This window comes from Petromyzon marinus, unplaced genomic scaffold (genome assembly GCF_048934315.1).
Source record: "Petromyzon marinus isolate PM22_M1 ecotype Great Lakes invasive population unplaced genomic scaffold, UKy_Petmar_22M1.pri1.0 PM_G_Scaffold_2, whole genome shotgun sequence".
NCBI classification, from domain to species: domain Eukaryota; kingdom Metazoa; phylum Chordata; class Hyperoartia; order Petromyzontiformes; family Petromyzontidae; genus Petromyzon; species Petromyzon marinus.
In genome coordinates, this window is record NW_027422761.1 from 695507 (window position 1) to 715278 (window position 19772).

The following is a 19772-nucleotide window of genomic DNA, read 5'->3' on the forward strand; positions in this document are numbered from 1 at the left end:
GCCTCTACTTGACTACTGTGACATCGTGTATAAATCAGCCCCAAGTACTGTACTAAAGAAGCTTGATTCCATCTATCACTCGGCCTTAAAATTTACATTGAACTGCACATATAGGACTCACCACTGTGATCTCTACATTGGGTCAAACTTAACGTCTCTTAATGTTCGACGGCTTGTGCACCAGATCTTATTTATTCACGATGTACTTACAAAAAAATCCACAGACTACCTGCTGGATCTCCACTCTATTTCAAATAACAAATTTGACCTCAGGTCTTCGCTCATTTACCAGCTTCACATTCCCTATTGCCGTAGGAAGGGCCTTTGCTATTGATGCCCCCAGAGTCTGGAATGCTATTGCCAATAAACTGCAACTTGAATCGCTACCAATGAGATCTTCTCTCAAAACTGCTCTCGAGGAGTTGTACACCCCTAGCTGCCACTGCTATTCATTGGCGTAACATAAAATAAAATGTTTCGCTCCGGATGACGCTGCAAAGTATTATCTGTATTTTGATTTAGCGTGCTGATCTTAAAGGTACATTGAGTAATTTGATACTCAGACCGATGCATCTGTTGTTGTGGAGTAACTCATGCAGCCAACTATGGCTCTAGGATTTGGTGTTACATGTTATTTATGTAGTTAATTGTAAAAATTCGGTCACAGTCCCTGTGATCACTGTTACGCTGCAATTATGGCTTTATTTTTTGGTGATTTGGAAAACGTTTTTAGGTTTGGACATGTTTGTTTTGTTGTAGTACGGAGTTAAACTGATGGCCTTAATCTAAGTTTTTGTGGTTGTTGTTTGACTTGCATCCCACTGGGATTTTTTGCACACAGCGTTGGTGTACGGCTAATTTTCAGGAATATTTTGCTGTTTTTTTTCATGGATTTTCTGTTTGCACAGTCACATAGTCACTTTAAGATGTTTTTCTTGTTCGTGTTTTTGTTTTTTTTGTTTGTTGTGGTTGCACCCGATTCAAGAGCCGAATCGCTCACAGGGCTAAAATAAACTGAAAACTGAACTGGGCCTTCAAACCGTCACGGAGAGACGTGGGTGGAGGAGGGGCGGGGTTTGAAGGGGGCGTGGTGGAAGGAGGCGGGGCGGGGTGGAAGAGGGCGGGGCGGTGCAAGGGGGCGGGGTGTAAGGGGGCGGGGTGGGGGTGTAAGGGGCGGGGTGGACGGGGGGCAGGGTGGGCGGGGTGGGGAAATGCCCCTCGGTTTAAAAAAACGCCGTGTATTTCTATTGGTCGAGAAGCATGCACGTGACCCGCTTTATATTTCATGCAGTTCACATTCCTGGTTCTTTCGGTAAAGTCACGTAGATAGAAAATAAAAATTAAATAAAAAATTACTAAAATGAAACACAAAGCAAAAAACCCACGACGTTGAGCGGAAGAGAAACAAATCCCCCTCCCCCCACAATCCCGCCCACTTGGCGCTACCCAGAGTGCATTGCAGTGCCAGTGGCGTGTCCGTGAACACGTGGGGGATACGCCGTGAGTTGTTGCCATCATCATCAACACCATCATCATCATCAACAACACCACCATCATCATCAACATCACCATCATCATCAACACCATCCTCATCAACACCATCATCATCAACATCATCAACACCACCATCATCAACAACAACACCATCATCATCATCATAAACACCACCATCATTAACACCATCATCACCATCATCAACAACACCACCATCATCATCATCAACACCATCATCAACATCACCATCATCATCAACACCATCATCATCAACATCATCAACACCACCATCATCATCAACATCACCATCATCATCAACACCATCATCATCAACACCATCATCATCAACATCATCAACACCACCATCATCATCAACATCACCATCAACAACAACACCATCATAAACACCACCATCATTAACACCATCATCACCATCATCAACAACACCACCATCATCATCATCAACACCATCAACATCACCATCAACAACAACACCATCATCATAAACACCACCATCATCATCAACACCACCATCATCAACACCACCACCATCAACACCACCACCATCAACACCACCACCATCAACAAGACCATCATCATCAACACCACCAACATCATCAACACCACCACCATCAACAACACCACCACCATCAACACCACCACCATCAACACCACCATCAACAACACCACCACCATCATCACCATCATCAACACCACCACCAACACCATCATCATCATCGTCGTCGTCTCACGATCCGGGCCAAGTTCCCCCCTCCCCCCCCTCCTCCTGCCCGGCCCCACCAAGGCGGCCCCACCAGCCCCTCTCGTCGCCCGTAGCCAGAGCCGGCGACCATGGCCACTTGGGCGGCCTGCATGGGCGTCAGGATGAGCTTGCTCTCCATGGCGGGCATCCGCTACGAGGGCATCCTCTGTGACATCAACACGGACGACTCCACCGTCGTCTTGGCGAAAGGTTACGCACTGGGGGGTGGGGGTGGGTGGTTCACGGGATGACTGTGGACACCGCGAAGCTGCGGGTTAGGGGTTTAATGAAGCCGCTTGAGTCGTCCTAACAGGCGACTCGCTCGGGCAGCAGCAGCAGCAGGAGGAGGAGGAGGCCTTGGGACTGGGGAAAGTTTGCCAGGAGGAGGTGAACGTGTCGGCGACGTTGTTGCCTTCTGGACAGATTGGTGTGGGTGTCGTGGGGTCAATGTGTGGGGGGGGGGTATTAAAGAGGGGTTTGACCCTTTTCAGAGCAATCAAACAGGAGGTGTTAAGATGCTCAAACGACAAATAAGATAGTCTTTGGTTTTTTTCGGTAAAGTCACGTAGGTGAAAAAAATCAATAAAATAAATGAAAAGAAATAAATAAAATCATGATTGTATTGGATTGCTGTATGTACTTTTGCGTTTTCAATTAACCTGGATTTGTAAGAGAGTCCTTAATCTCTGGGAATTGCCCAGAAATGTTTAAAATAACAGCCATTGATGCGTCACGTGGGGGTCAGACATTTGTGACGATGTGTGACGAGGGGCGGTGGGGAGTTGAGAAATGTGACGTCACATCAAAATTCGCAACTTTAAATATAGACAACACGTTCTACTTATCTTCTTGGTTATTTCGGTAAAGTCACGTAGAATGGAAATAAAATAATAAAAATAAAGCAATAACATTTAATTTTCAATAAAATTTTATTATGTTTTATTATTTACTTTATTTGATTTTTTAATAAAATGTTATTTTATTATGTTTTATTTTATTTCCATTCTACATGACTTTACCGAAAGAACCAATAAGATGGATCCCTGCAGTCACGAAAGCTTTAAATCAAAACGTTCTACTTAATTAAATAGACTTTTTAATAAATGTTTTCACCTACAACATCAGAGTGCAGCGCCACATTAAATACGCGCTACAATGATAATAGTTTAAAGAGATTTGAAGCATGTTTTATATTTTTTTTTTGGGGGGGGGTGGCAAAAATCGTCCAAAATCGCGCGACGTCATTTATGGCCGGCGCCTCTAGCTGTACTGGGGCAAAGTTCTTCAACTCGTCACCCGCTTAATCACGAATGTTCTGAGGTTGTTGTTCTTGCTGGTTCTGGGTCGCAGTGGTTTCAAGTATTTTTCAACGAAGGTTATTGGGTGCACAGCCGTTTCAATACGGGCACACATTGTTTCGTCCATCTGTTTGCGTTTCTCCCTTGGCAACGGGACCTCGTTGGCTAAACGTTGATGTTTATAAGGGCAGGGGGTGACCAATAAGGGTTTGAATCGATCTGTAACAATCTAGGGGCACTGATAAGGGGTTGACAGCTATGCCAACACGAACGCGCGATTAACCCCGTTGACCTGAAAAAGTTCGTGGTTTCGGTGCGTGCGCGTGTTCAAGTTTCAAGTTTCATTTATTAGGTATACCCCTGTGAGCCATGCGGCTCTTAAGTCGGGTGCAACCGCAACAATCAACATTTGAACACAGAACATCTTAAAGCGACAACGCGTAACAGAAACATTCTGGAATAAACCAGCAAATATTCCACACAAAAAAAACTTATTAAAACGCTGTGTGCAAAAATCAAGTGTTGAAGCCGGGTCGGTAGTCACAGGGCAATGAGACGCGGCTGGTCATAGACGGCGCGTGACCCGGCCAAAGAGCCCGGCGGTGCCACATAAGGGGCCGTCCATAAATGACGTCACGTGATTCTGAACGATTTTTTTGACCCCCCCCGCCCTCAAATATGACGTCACAAAGCTCTGCCCCCTCCCCCCTCACCCCCCGCAAAAAAAAACACGCTTCAAATCGCTTTAAACTATTGTTGTCATTGTAGTGCGTATTTAATGTGCCGCTGCACTCTGATCTTGTAGGAGAAAACATTAAAAAGTCTAATTAAGTGGAACGTGTTGTCTATATTTAAAGTTGCGCATTTTGATGTGACGTCACATTTATCAAACTCCCCCCCCCCCAGTCGTCACACATCGTCACAAATGTCTGACCCCCCCCCCAGGTGCGTGACGTCATTTCTGGACGGCCCCAAAACAGTTAATTTGGAAATGTTCCAGATTCATTTTTGCCTTCATTCACAGATTTGGGCCAACGGCACCTGTCGGGATTAAATTGGCACAATGGAGAACTTCTTCTTTGCGACGGTGATGATAGCGATTTGTGATGTTGATACCCATAAACATTCAATACCTGCAGGCATATGGCTAATGGATGACAGGCTATTGGTTTTAATACAGCTAAGACGTAATAAAATAAAATACATATAAAATAAATTTCATTTATATTTTATTTAAATAAAAATAAAATAAATTTCATTTTGAGTTTATGTTTTATTTTTATTATTTTATTATTTCCCTTCTATGTGACTTTACCGAAAGAAACCAGAATATTTAATACAGCTTGTTGCAGGAAATAAATGAATCTCAATTTTTGGCTTGCAGAGTTGAGAAATGTGTGCAGCTCGAAACCCCGCGAGCTAGATTTGATTCCTGGCTACAGACAACGTCGTCGGTGGTGGCTTTGTATCCCAACACATTCTGGGCTTCGCGTAGTAGACTGCCTTCAAGTGAAGTTACCTGGTGCGGTGTGTAAGTGAAAAAGATGATTAAATCAGCACTGGGGAGAATGAAGGTAGCTGAACCAGCTAGAAACTATTTTAAAGAATTGTTTAGGTTGCGGGTAAGGCCCACTTACTATATCGCTCTTTCAGAAGCGACCTGCCCACAAATGGTAGGTAACACAACGAAGTGGCTTAGCGCGTGGGAACGTTTAGCCGCCAAATACTCTAAACGGATTCACAGATTTGGGCCAACGGCACCTGTCGGGATTAAATTGGCACAATGGAGAACTTCTTCTTTGCGACAGTGATGATAGGGATTTGTGATGTTGATACCCATAAACATTCAATACCTGCAGGCATATGGCTTATGGATGATGGGCTATTGGTTTTAATACAGCTAAGACATAATAAAATAAAATACATATAAAATAAATTTAATTTTAATTTTATTTAAATAAAAATAAAATAAATTTCATTTTTATTTTATTATGTTTTATTTTTATTATTTCCCTTTTACGTGACTTTACCGAAAGAAACAAGAATATTTAATATAGCTTGTTACAGGAAATAAATGAATCTCAATTTTTGGCTTGCATGGCTTGCAGAGTTGAGAAATGTGTGCAGCTCGGAACCCCGCGAGCTAGATTTGATTCCTGGCTACAGACAACGTCGTCGGTGGTGGCCTTGTATCCCAACACATTCTGGTTTTCGCGTAGGTAGACTGCCTTCAAGTGAAGTTACCTGGTGTGGTGTGTAAGTAAAAAAGATGATTAAATCAGCACTGGGGAGGATGAAGGTAGCTGAACCAGCTAGAAACTATTTTAAAGAATTGTTTAAGTTGCGGGTAAGGCCCACTTACTATATCGCTCTTTCAGAAGCGACCTGCCCACAAATGGTAGGTAACGCAACGAAGTGGCTTATCGAAGGACCTGGAGGGGGGGGGGGATCCGCTCGACCCATGGGAAGAGAAAACCTCGCTGACTCCAAATATACAGCAGGTGTTGTCAGGGTTGGGATGAAACGCATGACCTTCGATATATACCAGGCGAGGTAGTTAACTTCTCACCACAGTGGCGCCCAAAACCCACAACCACGCACCTGCTCCGACCTGCATAGGTGCTCTCGACCGTAACAACGCTTGACCAAACGGGTACGTGGAGGTCTGTACCGGCGGCGGGCGTCTTTGTGTGCGCGCAGTGTGCTTGCGCGGGACGGAGGGGCGCCCCGCCGACCGTCCCATTGCCCCTCGCGAGGAGGTCTTCGAACACATCGTCTTTCGCATCAGCGAGATCAAGGACTTGACCCCGTGCGAGTACATGCTGTCCGCTCTGCACCACGACGTGGCCATGGTGCAGGTGAGAGGTGCAGCCGCTCTTTACCATTAAACTCTTTATTTATTGTACCATGTGAGGCCCACCGAGCTACTTAACTCTCTTTTCAGAAGCGACCCGGCCACAAATGATTTGCTCAACGAAGCGGCTTATCGCGTGGACATTTCCAGCAGCCAAATACTCCAAATGCACGTCGGTTCTAAAACGTGGAGGTAGAAACTGGATGACCCAGAGAAATCCACGTGACCACGGGGGAGGACGTTGAAAACTCCAAAAATATGCAGGCGTCGGGGGTCTGGATCAAACCCCACGACCTATTGTACTCCAGGCGAGGTAGTTAACATCTTGCCACTGCAGCAGTGCCATGGTTTAGGGGAGCGGTGGCACAGTGGTTGATGCGCTGCACCACAAACCCGCCTACGACCCACCGGGGTTTGATTCCCACTTACGGCCAACGCCAGGTGACGATTATCTGAAACAGTCCCGGGCTTTTCCTGAGGTCTATCCAATGAGCACCTGGTGCGATGTATAAACATCGCCACTGGGGAGAAGGCGGTCGGGCGTGGGTCTGGCTTCCCCACCTCCTCCGTGTGCTTTGCCGGCCTCGTAGTTGCTCGCACTGCACTTGCCCCGAACGTCCGTTAAGCCTTTAAGGGACATCTTTGGCAACATGTTGACAAAATGTGGAAAAAAAGTCAACGCTGATCGGCCGCATTTCGGGCAAATTTTCCCTTCACGGCACTGGAATCGAGGAAGCCAGAGATGGTGGAGAATACGAGGTTGGAGACTGCACTTCACACTCGGGGGGCTTGATGAAAGTTGCATTTGAGAGTTACAATAGTTAGCTAACAGTGGTAGCTGTGGAGGGTTTTTACAGGTTGAGGAGGAGGAGATGGAAGAGGCTACCAAGATCCGAGCCCGGGTGCCAGCGTGCCAGTGGCTGAATTGCGCAACCCTTGGCACCTGATTGGCTCTCGGGTGATGACATCGCAATTATCCCTCCTCCTAAGACCGAAACGGGAGAATCTCTCATGGTAGCCTGATGGCTTACAGAGGTTCTCTGTAAGCCATCTGGCTACCATGAGAGATTCGTTCATGAGGCTATCCACATATACAAACACAGAGACAATTTCAACCGAGAGGAAGGAATTCTGGCTTAGCAATCATTGGAAGGATTTGATAAACCATTCCGGGTCTTAATTTATTGTTCACGCTTACGGTGGCTTTCAGACCGCATCCATCATTTTCGTCTCCCCCCTCCTCTTTTCCGAACATAGATGGACTTGTCCATCTGAATAACTGCCAAATCGCTCTCCGTGGTGATAATGTAAAAAAAAAACCCGCCACTTTTTTAAAAAAAATGTCTTGCTGTGGTTTTTACACCTGATGATGATTGCTTGTCTTGCAGTCGAAACGTCGTGAGAATTTTAAAGTTTTATATTTTTATTATTTTATTGTTTCCCTTCTACGTGGTGGTGACTTTACCGAAAGAACCAAGAAGGTGCATAAGAAGTTTGACATGCGTACGTCGTCCGTCGTGATTTGTTCTAATCGCTGCCTAACCCACCCTCACCCCCCGTCCAGTCCTCGCCGGGCACCCCGGGGGGGGCCGCCGCTCGCTGCCACACGTGCGGTATCGGAGCGGCGGCGAGCTGCCACTCCGCGCCGGGCACGCCGACCGGACCCCCCCGCGGTGCCACGGGCGGCCACCCGGGCCACGCGCGGCACGACGCCTGGGCCACAGCGGTCGGGCACCGTCCCTTCGTGCAGCCTGCGTACAGAGGAGCTGCGGGTACGGGAGGGGGGGGGTGCGGTGTGCGGTAAACATCGGCACTGCAGGGCTGCACCTTTGCCCTCTTAATGCCACGTGGTTTCCGTTGCCCAGTGGCCTTGCCTCGGGTCGTTTTCGCCTTTTGCTCGTTTAGAGGCGTGATTTCAATGCGATCTTAATTGAACGCAGTTGAGTTGCAGCTATCTTCATGGAATTATTTCCGTAAGCGCATGCAGGAAAATAAAAGGCTCTGTGTATAACAGCTCGATGATGATGATAATGCATAGTGCATGCGGACGAGCATTTTTGTTTTTACTTTGCGCTTGATGGTGATACCCAGTGATTGTATTTTAAATTGTCGCCTTTTCAGAATAACCCGTCATTTAAAGCGTTATTATTTGGTGCCCTCTGTCAATGGACTGCTCGGCGAAGGCCACGCTGTCTTGTCATGCGGGGTGGGGTGGTTATTTGACCTGCCACGCTTCACTTGTGCGGTTGTGGTGAATGGGTAGGTGGGGAGCCAACCACCGATTTGGATATAATTCGCTCGTGATGTGGCTGAGAATCGAGTTATTTTTTGCGTCGTTGGGTTCGTAGTTGTTCGAGAGCCACTCTTCTACCACGAGATAATACAAATGTGGTGCTAAATGGGTTTTGCTGTTTGCAATAATGGCGTTTACCAAGAAAGCCGCTTTATTCAACGATCATTTGTGGCAAAGTGGCTTCTGAAAAAGTGCAAATATAGCTCGGTGTCTTGCCTGATAAAAAATAAAAACGTTTTAAAATTACCCCTCTTCCACAACTTAACCCAATTAAGATTTGCACCAACAAAATTTAATTGCGGCTTCAAGGTCCTGCACGATGCATTTCTCCATGGCGATGATGAACTAAGACTTTCTTTTTTAAAATCTGTGGTTTTGTGAGAAACGAGGTTGCCAGAGGCAACTTGCTATATTGATCTCAATGAGGTGCTGTCGTGGTGCTGAGGTTGTGGCCACCCTGTTCACTGGCTGGGTATTGAGAGATGAGAGGATTTCTGATCGAATCTACACCAGCATCTCTTACCAAACACCTGACGCCCGATTTTGTAATGTCCAATGAGACGTCGTACGGAAATCTGATTGTTTTTTTTTTTTCAACATTCTGGTTTGCCGAAAGCACATAATTTGGTGTGGTGCTCCAGGTGACAAATTTGATTTGTTGGGTGGCAGACGGTGTAGCAGAACATTGGCCATTGTAGAGCAGTACCCCAATTTACATTGGTGATGCGTTCCTGAAATGTGCGACGTAAATTGAAACAATTTTTTCCCAAAATACCGTACATCAATAATATATTTTGTCATCGAAAGCACAGTACATGTCGTCATGCGCGCGACACCACAGGGTAGTTTACAGGATAGGTGAAGCAAGAAGCGATGGGGATACGAGAAAGGATCGATGCTGTCACCGACGTAAATTGCGTTAGCGGTGTTCATAATAAAGCGACGACGTGAGAGGGGTGTAAGTTGTAAATTGATGTTGCTGTGTTACCCCACGATCGTCTCGCCCAGTGGTTCTTAATCCAGGGGTGCACGCACCCCTTGGGGGTTGCAAGATCCCCGTTCTGGGGATTTATTTCGAAGGTATATCATCGAAATACAGATTGCGCGCGGGCCAAGTGCAACCGCTTTGTTTCATCAAACCCCCTACGTCTGTTGACGTTGCACGTTGTTTGTGAACGATTGAGAACCAAAGGGGTTGCAAGGCTGCGGCAAAGGTTACAAACAGCCACCGGTTTTAACGGAAGCATCGTGGATCCTCGCGCCGCCCGTGTTGGTGTAGCCGAGGCCTCCCTCTGCAGGCGGGAGGACGAGTCGTGAAGTCTGCCGTGGCTTGTGGACAAGAGCCCCGGTGACCCTCGTTCCACCGTCTCGTTTATTAATGTTAACCCCCCCCCCACCCCCCCAATGTAATGCTGCCAGACCCATAAAAGTTGCGCGCAAACGCCCCTAACGACAAACGTGTGCTAATATTTTTATATTTTAAACCCGTGCGAAATAATCATTTTTGACGAAATATATGAATGGTGGTGCTATGGCAATTCTAGATTTGAAGCTTTCGTGACTGCTAGGATCCATACTCTTTGGTTCTATTGGGTAAAGTCACCACGTAGGTAAAAAATAAAATAACAAAAAATCACGACGTTTCGGCCACAACACAAGCGGCCTTCATCAGGTGAAGGGACGAGACTGTCTGGAGGACAGCGCTGATTTTTGTTATTTTATTTTTTACCTACGTGGCTATGGCAATTGGTTGCATCAAGAGCAAATGAAAGCGGAGTTTCCATTTCGTAAATGTCGGAGACGCAAACGGGGTGGTCGGCAAGCTCTGCGCTTGGCCGCCGAGTGATCTGTGCGGTTTTGACGGCCTCTCTCGAAGCGACGTAATAATGGCACGCTCGGCTACACTGGGATTTGTGTGCGGTGAGCCCCTCTGCCTGGTGACAACACAAACGTGTGACCTGCAGTCGTGAGGAACGATAGGGGGGGAGGTGTTGTGGTGGTAATGATGATGATGACACTGACACCACGATGGGTGATGGAGGGCTATGGCACTTGTGTCTTGCCCACACAGCTGTTGTAGAACGCCCCCCCCCCCCGCCCCATAATACCAACAGCCGCTTTTCGCCACTAAGTGACGGTGACGTCACCACGGCGCCCGTGCCAGATGAGGTCGCGGGAGGGTCCCACGTGGCCCCCCCGACGGGTTGACGAACCGAGACGACCGGTGGGTGCGCGCCGGCTGTGCCCATCGCCCACAGGTGCGGCAGCGCCCACGGCCGGCGCGGCCGCTGCGTGCGTCAACGCCACGCCGCAGCAGCCGGCGAGGAAGAGCGGCACGGTGGATCGGGGGGTGCAGACGGCGCCCCGGCGGCGGCGGCGGTGGCGGAGGGCCCCCGTGAAGCAGATTGCAGGTACGGCTACGGGTGGTGTGGGTGGTGTTCGCCCTCCCCACCCGCCACCCCCCCATGCCGTCATTCATCTTTTCATCAAATTTGTAAGTTCGTTTTGAAGCAACGTGTCCCAATTTACAGTCGGCGTCTCGTACCGACGGAGACTAATTAATGCGTTTGCGTATTGAAGGCTCGCCGTGCACAGCTTCTGTGGACGCATTCGTCGTGGGGCTTTGTAAATCGCGGTGGGAAGGCAAAAACCCCTTGCCACTTTTATCACTGACGTTGCCTCAAAGGCGACGCGGTGCATTAGCCTGGACTTTGGCAATGGCCTTTTGAACATGTGCAGAGGGCGGAGAGAATAACAGATTCTTGGCCGCTGGTGCCGACCTAAATACCGGGCAGCCGGTGCGCTATTTTTTTATGGTCGTGAATATTTACCCAGGAAACCTGGGTCGAAAGTAAGAGACTCACATTTGTCCATGAGGGTCCAGCAAAAGTTTTTTTTTCTTTGCAGCAGGGTGTACTCATTGATGCATTATTCCAATGGAGAAAGTTTGCAGGAAATGTTTCACATTTGGGGAGAACATGCAAACTTCCAAGTATACAGCAGGGGGTCGGGATAGAACCCACGAGCTCTTGCGTACCAGGCTAGGTAGTTAACATCTCACCACCGCCACCACCGCGGCGTTGGTGGATCACAAACCGAGCTGCCGTTTATTTTTCTCTCCCCGCAGGCTCGAGCCGCCATGGGCGCCCCCAGAAGGCACAGGCCCTGAACCTGGGCGATGAGTTTCAGGCGGAGTTTGACTTTGAGAGCAGCAACGCGCAGCTGGACCGCGAGGAGCTGGACAAGGAGTTCCAGGACAACAAGGCCAAGCAAGGAGAAGGTGGTGGACCTTTTTTTTTAAAAGGAGCACTTTGAGGGACCCGGTTTCACACCACCACCACCACTCCTGTGGGATGTCTCCTTTTAGAATCAGAATATTTATTTGTCCACTGGGGGATTTCGATGCGCTACAAAGGTTTTTTTGTCCACAGATGTTCAGTAGGGGCGGGTCAGAATGTAACAACATACAATACAAAAACACGATGGGAGTGCACAGTCTATAGGTCAAGTGAACAAATCGCTTGAAAAAATAAAAATCAACTAATCTTGTCTTACCAGGTAAAGATCACTGAGCTATTCGCTTTTTCAGATGCAACCTGGGCACAAATGATAGCTCAATGAAGTAGCTTATGTGGACATTTATATTAGGCCCTTTTTTTCATACGAGTTAGAGTAATCGTGAGGAATGATAACTTGAGAAACTCTCCGCATGTGACAGCCTTTAGTAAGCTTGGCTGTCACTGCACTTGTGGGTGAGGGCCTCGCATCACTCTGGTCAGGTGTGGGTTGCAGAAAGAGTGGAGCTTGGATAATGTAAAGCATGGATGTGCAGTGCAACAGCGGATTTGTCTTACACCGCCTCTCTTGTGCCAACAAATTATTAGGCGGCTGTGGGGGGGGGAGGGGCTACCTTGCCTCGTGGGTTTGACCCAAACCCTGACCATTGTATATTTGGAGTTTGCATGCGTCTCTCTCCCTGTGGTAGTGTGGATTTTTCTCTGGGTCGGTTGAACATGTAGGCTTTTGCGACCAATATCATCCATGATAGATTTTTTTTTGGGTTGGATCACGATCTAACCCAAAAAAACCTGTTTTCTCTGAGTCATCCGGTTTTCCCTCCACATTTTAGAATCAACGTGCACTTATTGGAGTTTACCTGCCAGAAATTTTCATGTAATAAGCCACTTCGTTGAGCTATCATTTGTGGCCAGGTCTCTTCTGAAAAAGAGCCATATAGCTTGATGGGCCTGAAATATAATGCAAAGTTTATGGTCGTATTGTTTTAGCCCTGACTCGCATTGGTGAATGGTTGTATTTTAACAAATGGTAAAAAAAAATTGGAGAATCCCCTGTACTAAATGTTGGTCCCTTTAGGACCATGATGCACTTTTGACAATTTTTGTTCACGAGGAGCAATCTCCACGAGCGTCCATCACGGTGGCCTGTTGCCACTGCTGCCACGGCGTCTTCTGTTGAAAAGTTTGGTTCAACAAATCTGTACCGTCGCCCCCCTCTAGTGGCTCACCTCAGCCATCGCCATGAGGGAGACGAAGGTGGCCGGGCATGGTGCTAGGCCCACCCATGCCTTCGTGTGCCGTGCCGGCCTCGGGGTGCCACTCACTAAGAGCACTTGCCCCGATAGTCTGAAGCGAAACGGGGTGGGGATCTTTGTCTTTAATTGTCCAGGCCATCCCTTAATTAGTTTCTGACATTGACGTCTCCCTTTGTGCTGCAGACATGCAGAGGGGTCCCAGCAGGAGCTCTGCCGTGTTTCCTGACAAATGCTTCTACGACAAAACAAGATGCTTCTTTGACAACATTTCCAAAGATGGCGGCAGGTAATGGCATTTCTGCCACTTGTGATTTTTAATTGGGTCTCCTTGCTCATCGCTGGGTTGATGGTCTCGGACGGGCAGTGGTGGCGGCACACCTTTATATACAGCGCCTGGAGGAGGCAACGGGTTGGTGGTTCACAATCTTCTGCCATGTGCACCGACTTGCCAGGAGGTAGCAGTACAGCATGTTGATTCATCTCCATCTGTACGGAGATGGGGTTGCTGTTCCCCCCCCATTCACTCTCCCACCTTTGCACGTGTGGGTTTTCTTTGGTTTCGTCCCTCGTGTAATAAAAACTCACAAATGGAGTTGGCCTAACCATCCTAATATAGGATGACAGATCTCGGGCAATTGTTGGTGCCGTTGCTGGCTGCCTTCTCACTCGTATGCGGTTGACTACGCCTCCTGAATATCTGGAAACTTTGGGGCGTTGCAAATGTGTGACGTTAACTTTAATTACTCTGCGCAGAAAATGCACGCCGCGTGAATTGCGGTGTTGCGCTTGATTCGGGAAAAAATCCTAGCTCGAAAATAAGAGGAAGAACCGTGTAATTATTTGACTGGGCACGAGGCGAACATTTCTCTAAAACGCAGGATGGTGTGGAACCGTGCAGGGAACCTCTAATGTAGGGTTTAGCGTTCACTCGAGCAATTCTGTAGTACCGTGATCTGTCGTCATCCACAGGCCACTCTTCAACATGGTGTGGGGTGAGCCACTGCTCGGAGCGTCAGACAGAGTCGTTGTCGCGTAACAACAAAACTATTCGTGGTGCAAATCTAGTGGCTGCTCTGATTTATAATACTGCGGGCGCATTAACCGTAGGGATGTACGCCTGCTGCTTGGCAGGGAACATTCAAAGAATCCCGTGACGTGTTTTACAAGTGGCAGGCATTTTTCGTGTGCCGGTGTAAAAACTGCGATATTTGCCAAAATGAAAATGAGTGACTTACTGTGGCCCTTCTGCCAGTAGTAGTGGCACGAGCAAGAAGTTGTAGCACTGCATCTTTATCTCCTCCCTCCACCTCCAATACCAACACGCGCCATTCACTGCTCGGTGAAGGTACACGTGGAATGTCGAAGGCTCGCTGACAGGAGGTCATGGGACAGACCCCAGGTGGCCATGGATAGACTGAGATGACTGGCAAGATGCACCAGCTGTGCTCACAACCCCCGCCACCCCCTTCCTTCCATCTTGTAAGGAACTGCCGCGTGACGTTGGCGGAGGAGCAGCGCTTGAACATGCAGACGTTCGGGGAGAACCTCCCGGCCGCGCGCAATCGCCGCTTCTGGCACAGTTGGGGCCACGCGTCCTGGCTCAACCGCCGGACCCTGTGGGGTGGGGACGGGCGGCCGGGCATGCCCAAAGCAGGGGTGCAGTCTCCTCTGCCGGCCAAGGTGCAGGCCTAGACAGATGATGAGGAGCACGTGCAGGTAAGGGCAGCTCCCGCTCCTGCACTCCCGTTAAGCTGCAAAACAAAAATATCGAGAATCTGCTCGTGCCTCCCTGAGGAAGTCACGTGACTTGTGTGGCCATCCCTGCTGAATCCCTTACCCTCTGCCCCCAAACCCCCCCCCTGTGAAAATACCCTGCTCCGTGGAGGATGATAGAGAGACCCTTTTAAGGTATTGTCTCTGATCCCATTTTTCCATTTGTCTCCTCTACCTCTTTCTATTCCTCTTCCCATTCATTACGTCCTTGACTCTACTCGCCTTCTCGTGGTTGTAGCCATGGGTACACTTCTAGATTTAAAGCTTTCGTGACTGCAAGGATCCACACTCTTTGGTTCTATTCGGTAAAGTCACGTAGGTAAAAAATAAAACAACAAAAATCACGACGTTTCGGCCACAACACAAGCGGCCTTCATCGGGTGAAGGGATCAGGCTGTCTCGAGGACAGCGCTGGAGTGAAACACAGCCACGCTCAGACCGCGACCTTTAAGCTGTGTGCGAGGAAACAAGGTGCCTTGACAAAGGAATTAGCATAAAAATTAGCATTTGATTGGCCGACTTAGCATAGAGGTGGTGTACGTGCGGGTGAACATGCCGTTTGGCGGGGGGGGGGGGGAGTTTACCTATTGATGGTGTGAAAGGGGAATTTTTAAGAGCTGCGAAAGTTTGGGGTACCACTACTTGAAAAATATACTGTACCATTGAAAATTAGTTTAATGTTTAGTTCGATTTAGAACATCTTTCCAATGGTTGCTTAATTTGAAACCATCTTCTCGGTGAAGGGATCAGGCTGTCTCGAGGACAGCGCTGGAGTGACTTTACCGAATAGAACCAAAGAGTATGGGTACACTACCGCATTTGCTCACATAATATAATTTGCGTATTATATCGTGAACAACTTCTCAATCATCATTTATATAAAATCTTAAACATGACTAGATTTTTTTTATCGATCAATCGCATGCCAAATTTAATGCTTTTGTACGATCTGACCTGCTGGAGGGCTACATGTGTAGTGGCCTTATTGACGTCGGAGACTGTTTACTTGAGGCAACACGTATTTATTACAGACACTTCTGCTACAGTTGCGAGTCTTATACTTGAAGAGGTAACGGCCTCTTCACCCGTACTTTATAGAGGGAAACGTTCCCCGAGCTTTAGCCCACGCTAGCTCCCTGGTTCCCTCTATCCTGTTCCTCTCCCGGGAGGCTATCTGACCTGGCCCAGCTTCGGCGCAGGTCCCGATCACCAGCCACACGAGTCCGGCCCTCAGAGGGACATCGGCCCTCACGGCTCCGGTGTCGCACCCTGGCTTGCTTTGCCCGGCCCTCAGAAGGTCAGCGAATCAAAGGAGTTCCAGGGTCTGGCTAGTCAATCTTCGTTCTTCACTGGCTCTTCATCTTGCTTGAGTTGAACTGCCTCTCAGCTCCCCGGGTCCCACCTTTTATACTGTCTCTCACTGAGGGGCGGGGCTGGGAGTGATCACAGCATCCCCCACAGCCCCCCAGGGTGGTGACCGTAGCAGACATGTTTGTGGCCACCATTATACAACCGCGTGTCACCCTCCCGTAACACCTCTACACGTGACTGCAGTAATTCATATTCTTAGTTTTTTCGTGACTTTACCGAAAAAACTAAGAATATACCTCTACACGTGTTTGGAAGATCAAGAGATACAAGAATGGTTATGGCCAAGATTGGTACAGGTTTTCTTCAAGTGTCAGAATGTCCTCTTGACGATTCTATTTGGATGCCACGGTGGCTAGGAGATGTTAACTCACTTTGCCTGGTATGCAGCAGGAGGTCTGTGGTTCCATCCCAACCCCGACGCCTGCTGCATATTTGGAGTTTGCAAGTTCTCCCCGTGGTCATGTGGATTTTTCTCCGGGTCCTCTGTTTTTTTTTCCCTCCCACGTTTTTAAAAGCATGCGTTTTAGAGTATTTTGCTGCTATAAATGTCTACACGATAAGCCACTTCGTTGAGCTATCCATTTGTGGTGGCTGTCTCGGCCTCACTACGCTGCGTTGCATCACTGTCCGAGTAGTAAACCTTCAGAGCCAGGGTGACCATCCGACTCCAACGTATTTAACGAATAGAACGACATAAAACTCATGGGAAAACACAGCACAAAATAGAGCATCTGTTAATACTTGCAATATCAATATAATTAATTAACACTGCAGCATCATAACATTGTCTTGGACAACATGAATCTCAATCATAGGTCCTGGATGGACCAGGTACCTACATTAGCACTGAATAGCTCTACAACAAGAGAATAAGCTACTATGTTCAATAAGGTCACTTTGTGTAATCACCATACTGCAGCCCAAATGTACAGCGCTGCTGCACATAACACTGAACTGTAGACGAGATACATCTTCATCCTTGCTCTCAAGAATGCATTAAAGTTACATGGGCACAAGTCTGGCTCGACTTATCTAATTACAAACAACTATTCACAATAATGCAAGTGGCAGGCTTCGTTGTTAACCAGGCCTCCATATTTATCGTAACAATTTAGCAGCATTATAAAGGCATTTACAGCATTATAACGGCAATCCTAACATAACAGGAGTCCCAGTAATTATAAGAACACGAGGGGGTTTGGTGGCCAGCAGCACGCCCTGCCGCCTTTATCTCCCCAGTGGTGATGTTGACACCCAAGCAGTTACTCGTTTGGTGGCCGTGAGCGGGAATCGAACTCGGGTCGCCGGGTTCGTAGCGCAGCGTAGCGCTAACCACTACACTACAATGTGTTACGCTTCCACATGCGAGGGTCACGTGACAGATTTGACGCCACAGCTCACTTGCCGTGCAAAAAATATATGCATTATTGAGCTCCCCGCCCCCCCCCCCTAAAAAAAAAAGTGTATTTTTTATCATTTTTGCGTGGTGTACAGTCTGGTAAGTACCCACATGGCCAATTTCCAGTTGGTTGCAAGTCGGGAAGTACGCTAAACATTTTGAACAGGCACACATTCACAACTTTGCCTTTTATATATATGGCGATAAACGAACTTGCAGACAATGATTATTAAAGTCCCACAAGGAGCAGATGCACCCGTCTTCGCTGAGATGGTAATTGTGCCTCCATGTTGTACTCTTTGTAAGGACTGACACCCCTGCCTTGCCTCGTCGCTTCGAGACCCTTAACGCGTCACTTCCTGGTCACGTGACCAAACTCGGCACCATCATATCAGGAAGTTCTTCTGTAAACACAGCTCCATATCTGCCGTGGGGCAGAACAGTGGCCATGTCTCTCCTGAAAGAGCGCTCCATAGCTCCGTGGGCCGTACCTGGTAAAATACAAATGTAGAGTAGTTTCTTTCAAATGGAGTTGGTTGGCAACGCTCTCGTGCCCAATTTTAGAGATTGACGAAGGGCATTGGATAGCTTGGAGAGACACCTTGTCACCAAATCTTGGCCTAAATTGGGACCACGCAAACCAAATTCTCCAAATGAGAATGGAGCCCTTTGTGGGGTCGACGACAATCTGTTGGTTTTCCTTCTTGATGTCGACAATGCTTGCCTTTGTTGTTGCAGGTTGCAGAGAACCACACTTCCTCCCAGAGTGCACATATATTGGGGGTTTGCTTGATTTAAAAACACATTTGTTTGGTCTGAAGAAACGTTACGTAGAGGGGTAGTCCGAGGACTGTATGTGGGTTTTGTTAATTGATATGCGATTCTTTTAATGTCTATGGTGTGTAAATAAGATACACACCTCGTTTTGTTGAACACTTTACACATTTATAATTGTAAGTATAGTTTTTAACCTTAGTCTAATGGGTGAGGTAAAACATTTCTGTAAAGTCGGACTTAACTTTAAAGCTTTAATTGTCTCCTAAAATTGGTTATTTTGTGCGACCGGTCTTAAGCTGTAATAACCATGGACATGACAATTTAATTGAGTTGTGTTTGTATTTCACAAGGCAGCATTAAATGTTGCGGAATTTATATCGGTGCATTCGCTGTGGTGAAATGGCCGGCAAATAATTAAGTTGGCCAACTGTAGCTTTACAACATTGCTTCGTTGAATTTTTACTGCATTGCTTTAGATTCCTGTAAACTTTGGCTGTAATGTAGTACAAAGCATGGCTTTAACAGGATCGGGGATGGGGGGGAGGTTTGCTGTATTTGAAAAAAAGTAAAGTGCATTTCAATAAATTGAGACATCTGTTCCAGCTTGAGGGCCGATTTTGAAAAATGAATCTGTGCTTGGTATGTTAAGCAGCATGGTGTGGCAGCCCAGCCCCAGCCTGCCAAGATGCCACCTCGGCCAGCTGGGCAATCTAGGCGAGGCCGGGGGCTCTGCACGAGATTAGGCCTCACCACGGTACTCTGAGTAAGAAGTTAACTGCAATAGAGTCGGTATATACTAGTGTTGAGTTGGTAGATACTGCTGCAGAGTAGATGCTACTTTAGAGTAATTAAATACTGTTATAGAGTAAGCGGACACTGCTATAGTCAGCTGATAATACTATAGTCAATAGATATGACTATCGATTCCATAGATACTGTGGTGCCACAGCAACGGAGCAACTCCGCCGGCGCCACCATCCCCTCGCACCCCTCCACACGAACGTACGCACACTCCCACTTAACACACACACACACACGCACCCACGTAGGGTCTCGAAGGGGGGTGCCTGGCCCACGGGCTTTCATCCGAAGGGCCCCTAGCAGGGATGTCCCCCAGTTTCCCGTTGCCAGGAGATTGGCCGACCCCCCTCCCCCCCCCCCCCAGGCCGGATTACACGGCGGCCCCCCCTAAAATCAG

The 19772-nt window shown here is 47.9% G+C and overlaps 1 protein-coding gene across 1 annotated transcript; it reads left to right on the forward strand.

Annotated features, from left to right (window-relative positions):
* The first annotated feature begins 1420 nt into the window (after positions 1-1420).
* LOC142912313 (protein LSM14 homolog B-like) lies at positions 1421-19176 on the forward strand. The gene is made up of 9 exons (XM_076060481.1): positions 1421-1500; positions 2300-2467; positions 6256-6413; positions 7974-8181; positions 10961-11113; positions 11830-11982; positions 13438-13540; positions 14739-14970; positions 18536-19176. Exons 2-8 carry the CDS (start codon positions 2347-2349, stop codon positions 14944-14946), a joined length of 1104 nt encoding a protein of 367 aa, XP_075916596.1. The 5' UTR covers positions 1421-1500; positions 2300-2346; the 3' UTR covers positions 14947-14970; positions 18536-19176.
* Positions 19177-19772: the final 596 nt, after the last annotated feature.

Coding starts and splice junctions, on each gene's coding strand:
- LOC142912313 (XM_076060481.1), top strand. CDS start 2,347: ATGGCCACTTGGGCGGCCTGCATGGGCGTCAGGATGAGCTTGCTCTCC. Junction 6,414..7,973: donor ACGACGTGGCCATGGTGCAG/GTGAGAGGTGCA, acceptor CCCCCCGTCCAG/TCCTCGCCGGGCACCCCGGG. Junction 11,114..11,829: donor CCCCGTGAAGCAGATTGCAG/GTACGGCTACGG, acceptor CTCTCCCCGCAG/GCTCGAGCCGCCATGGGCGC.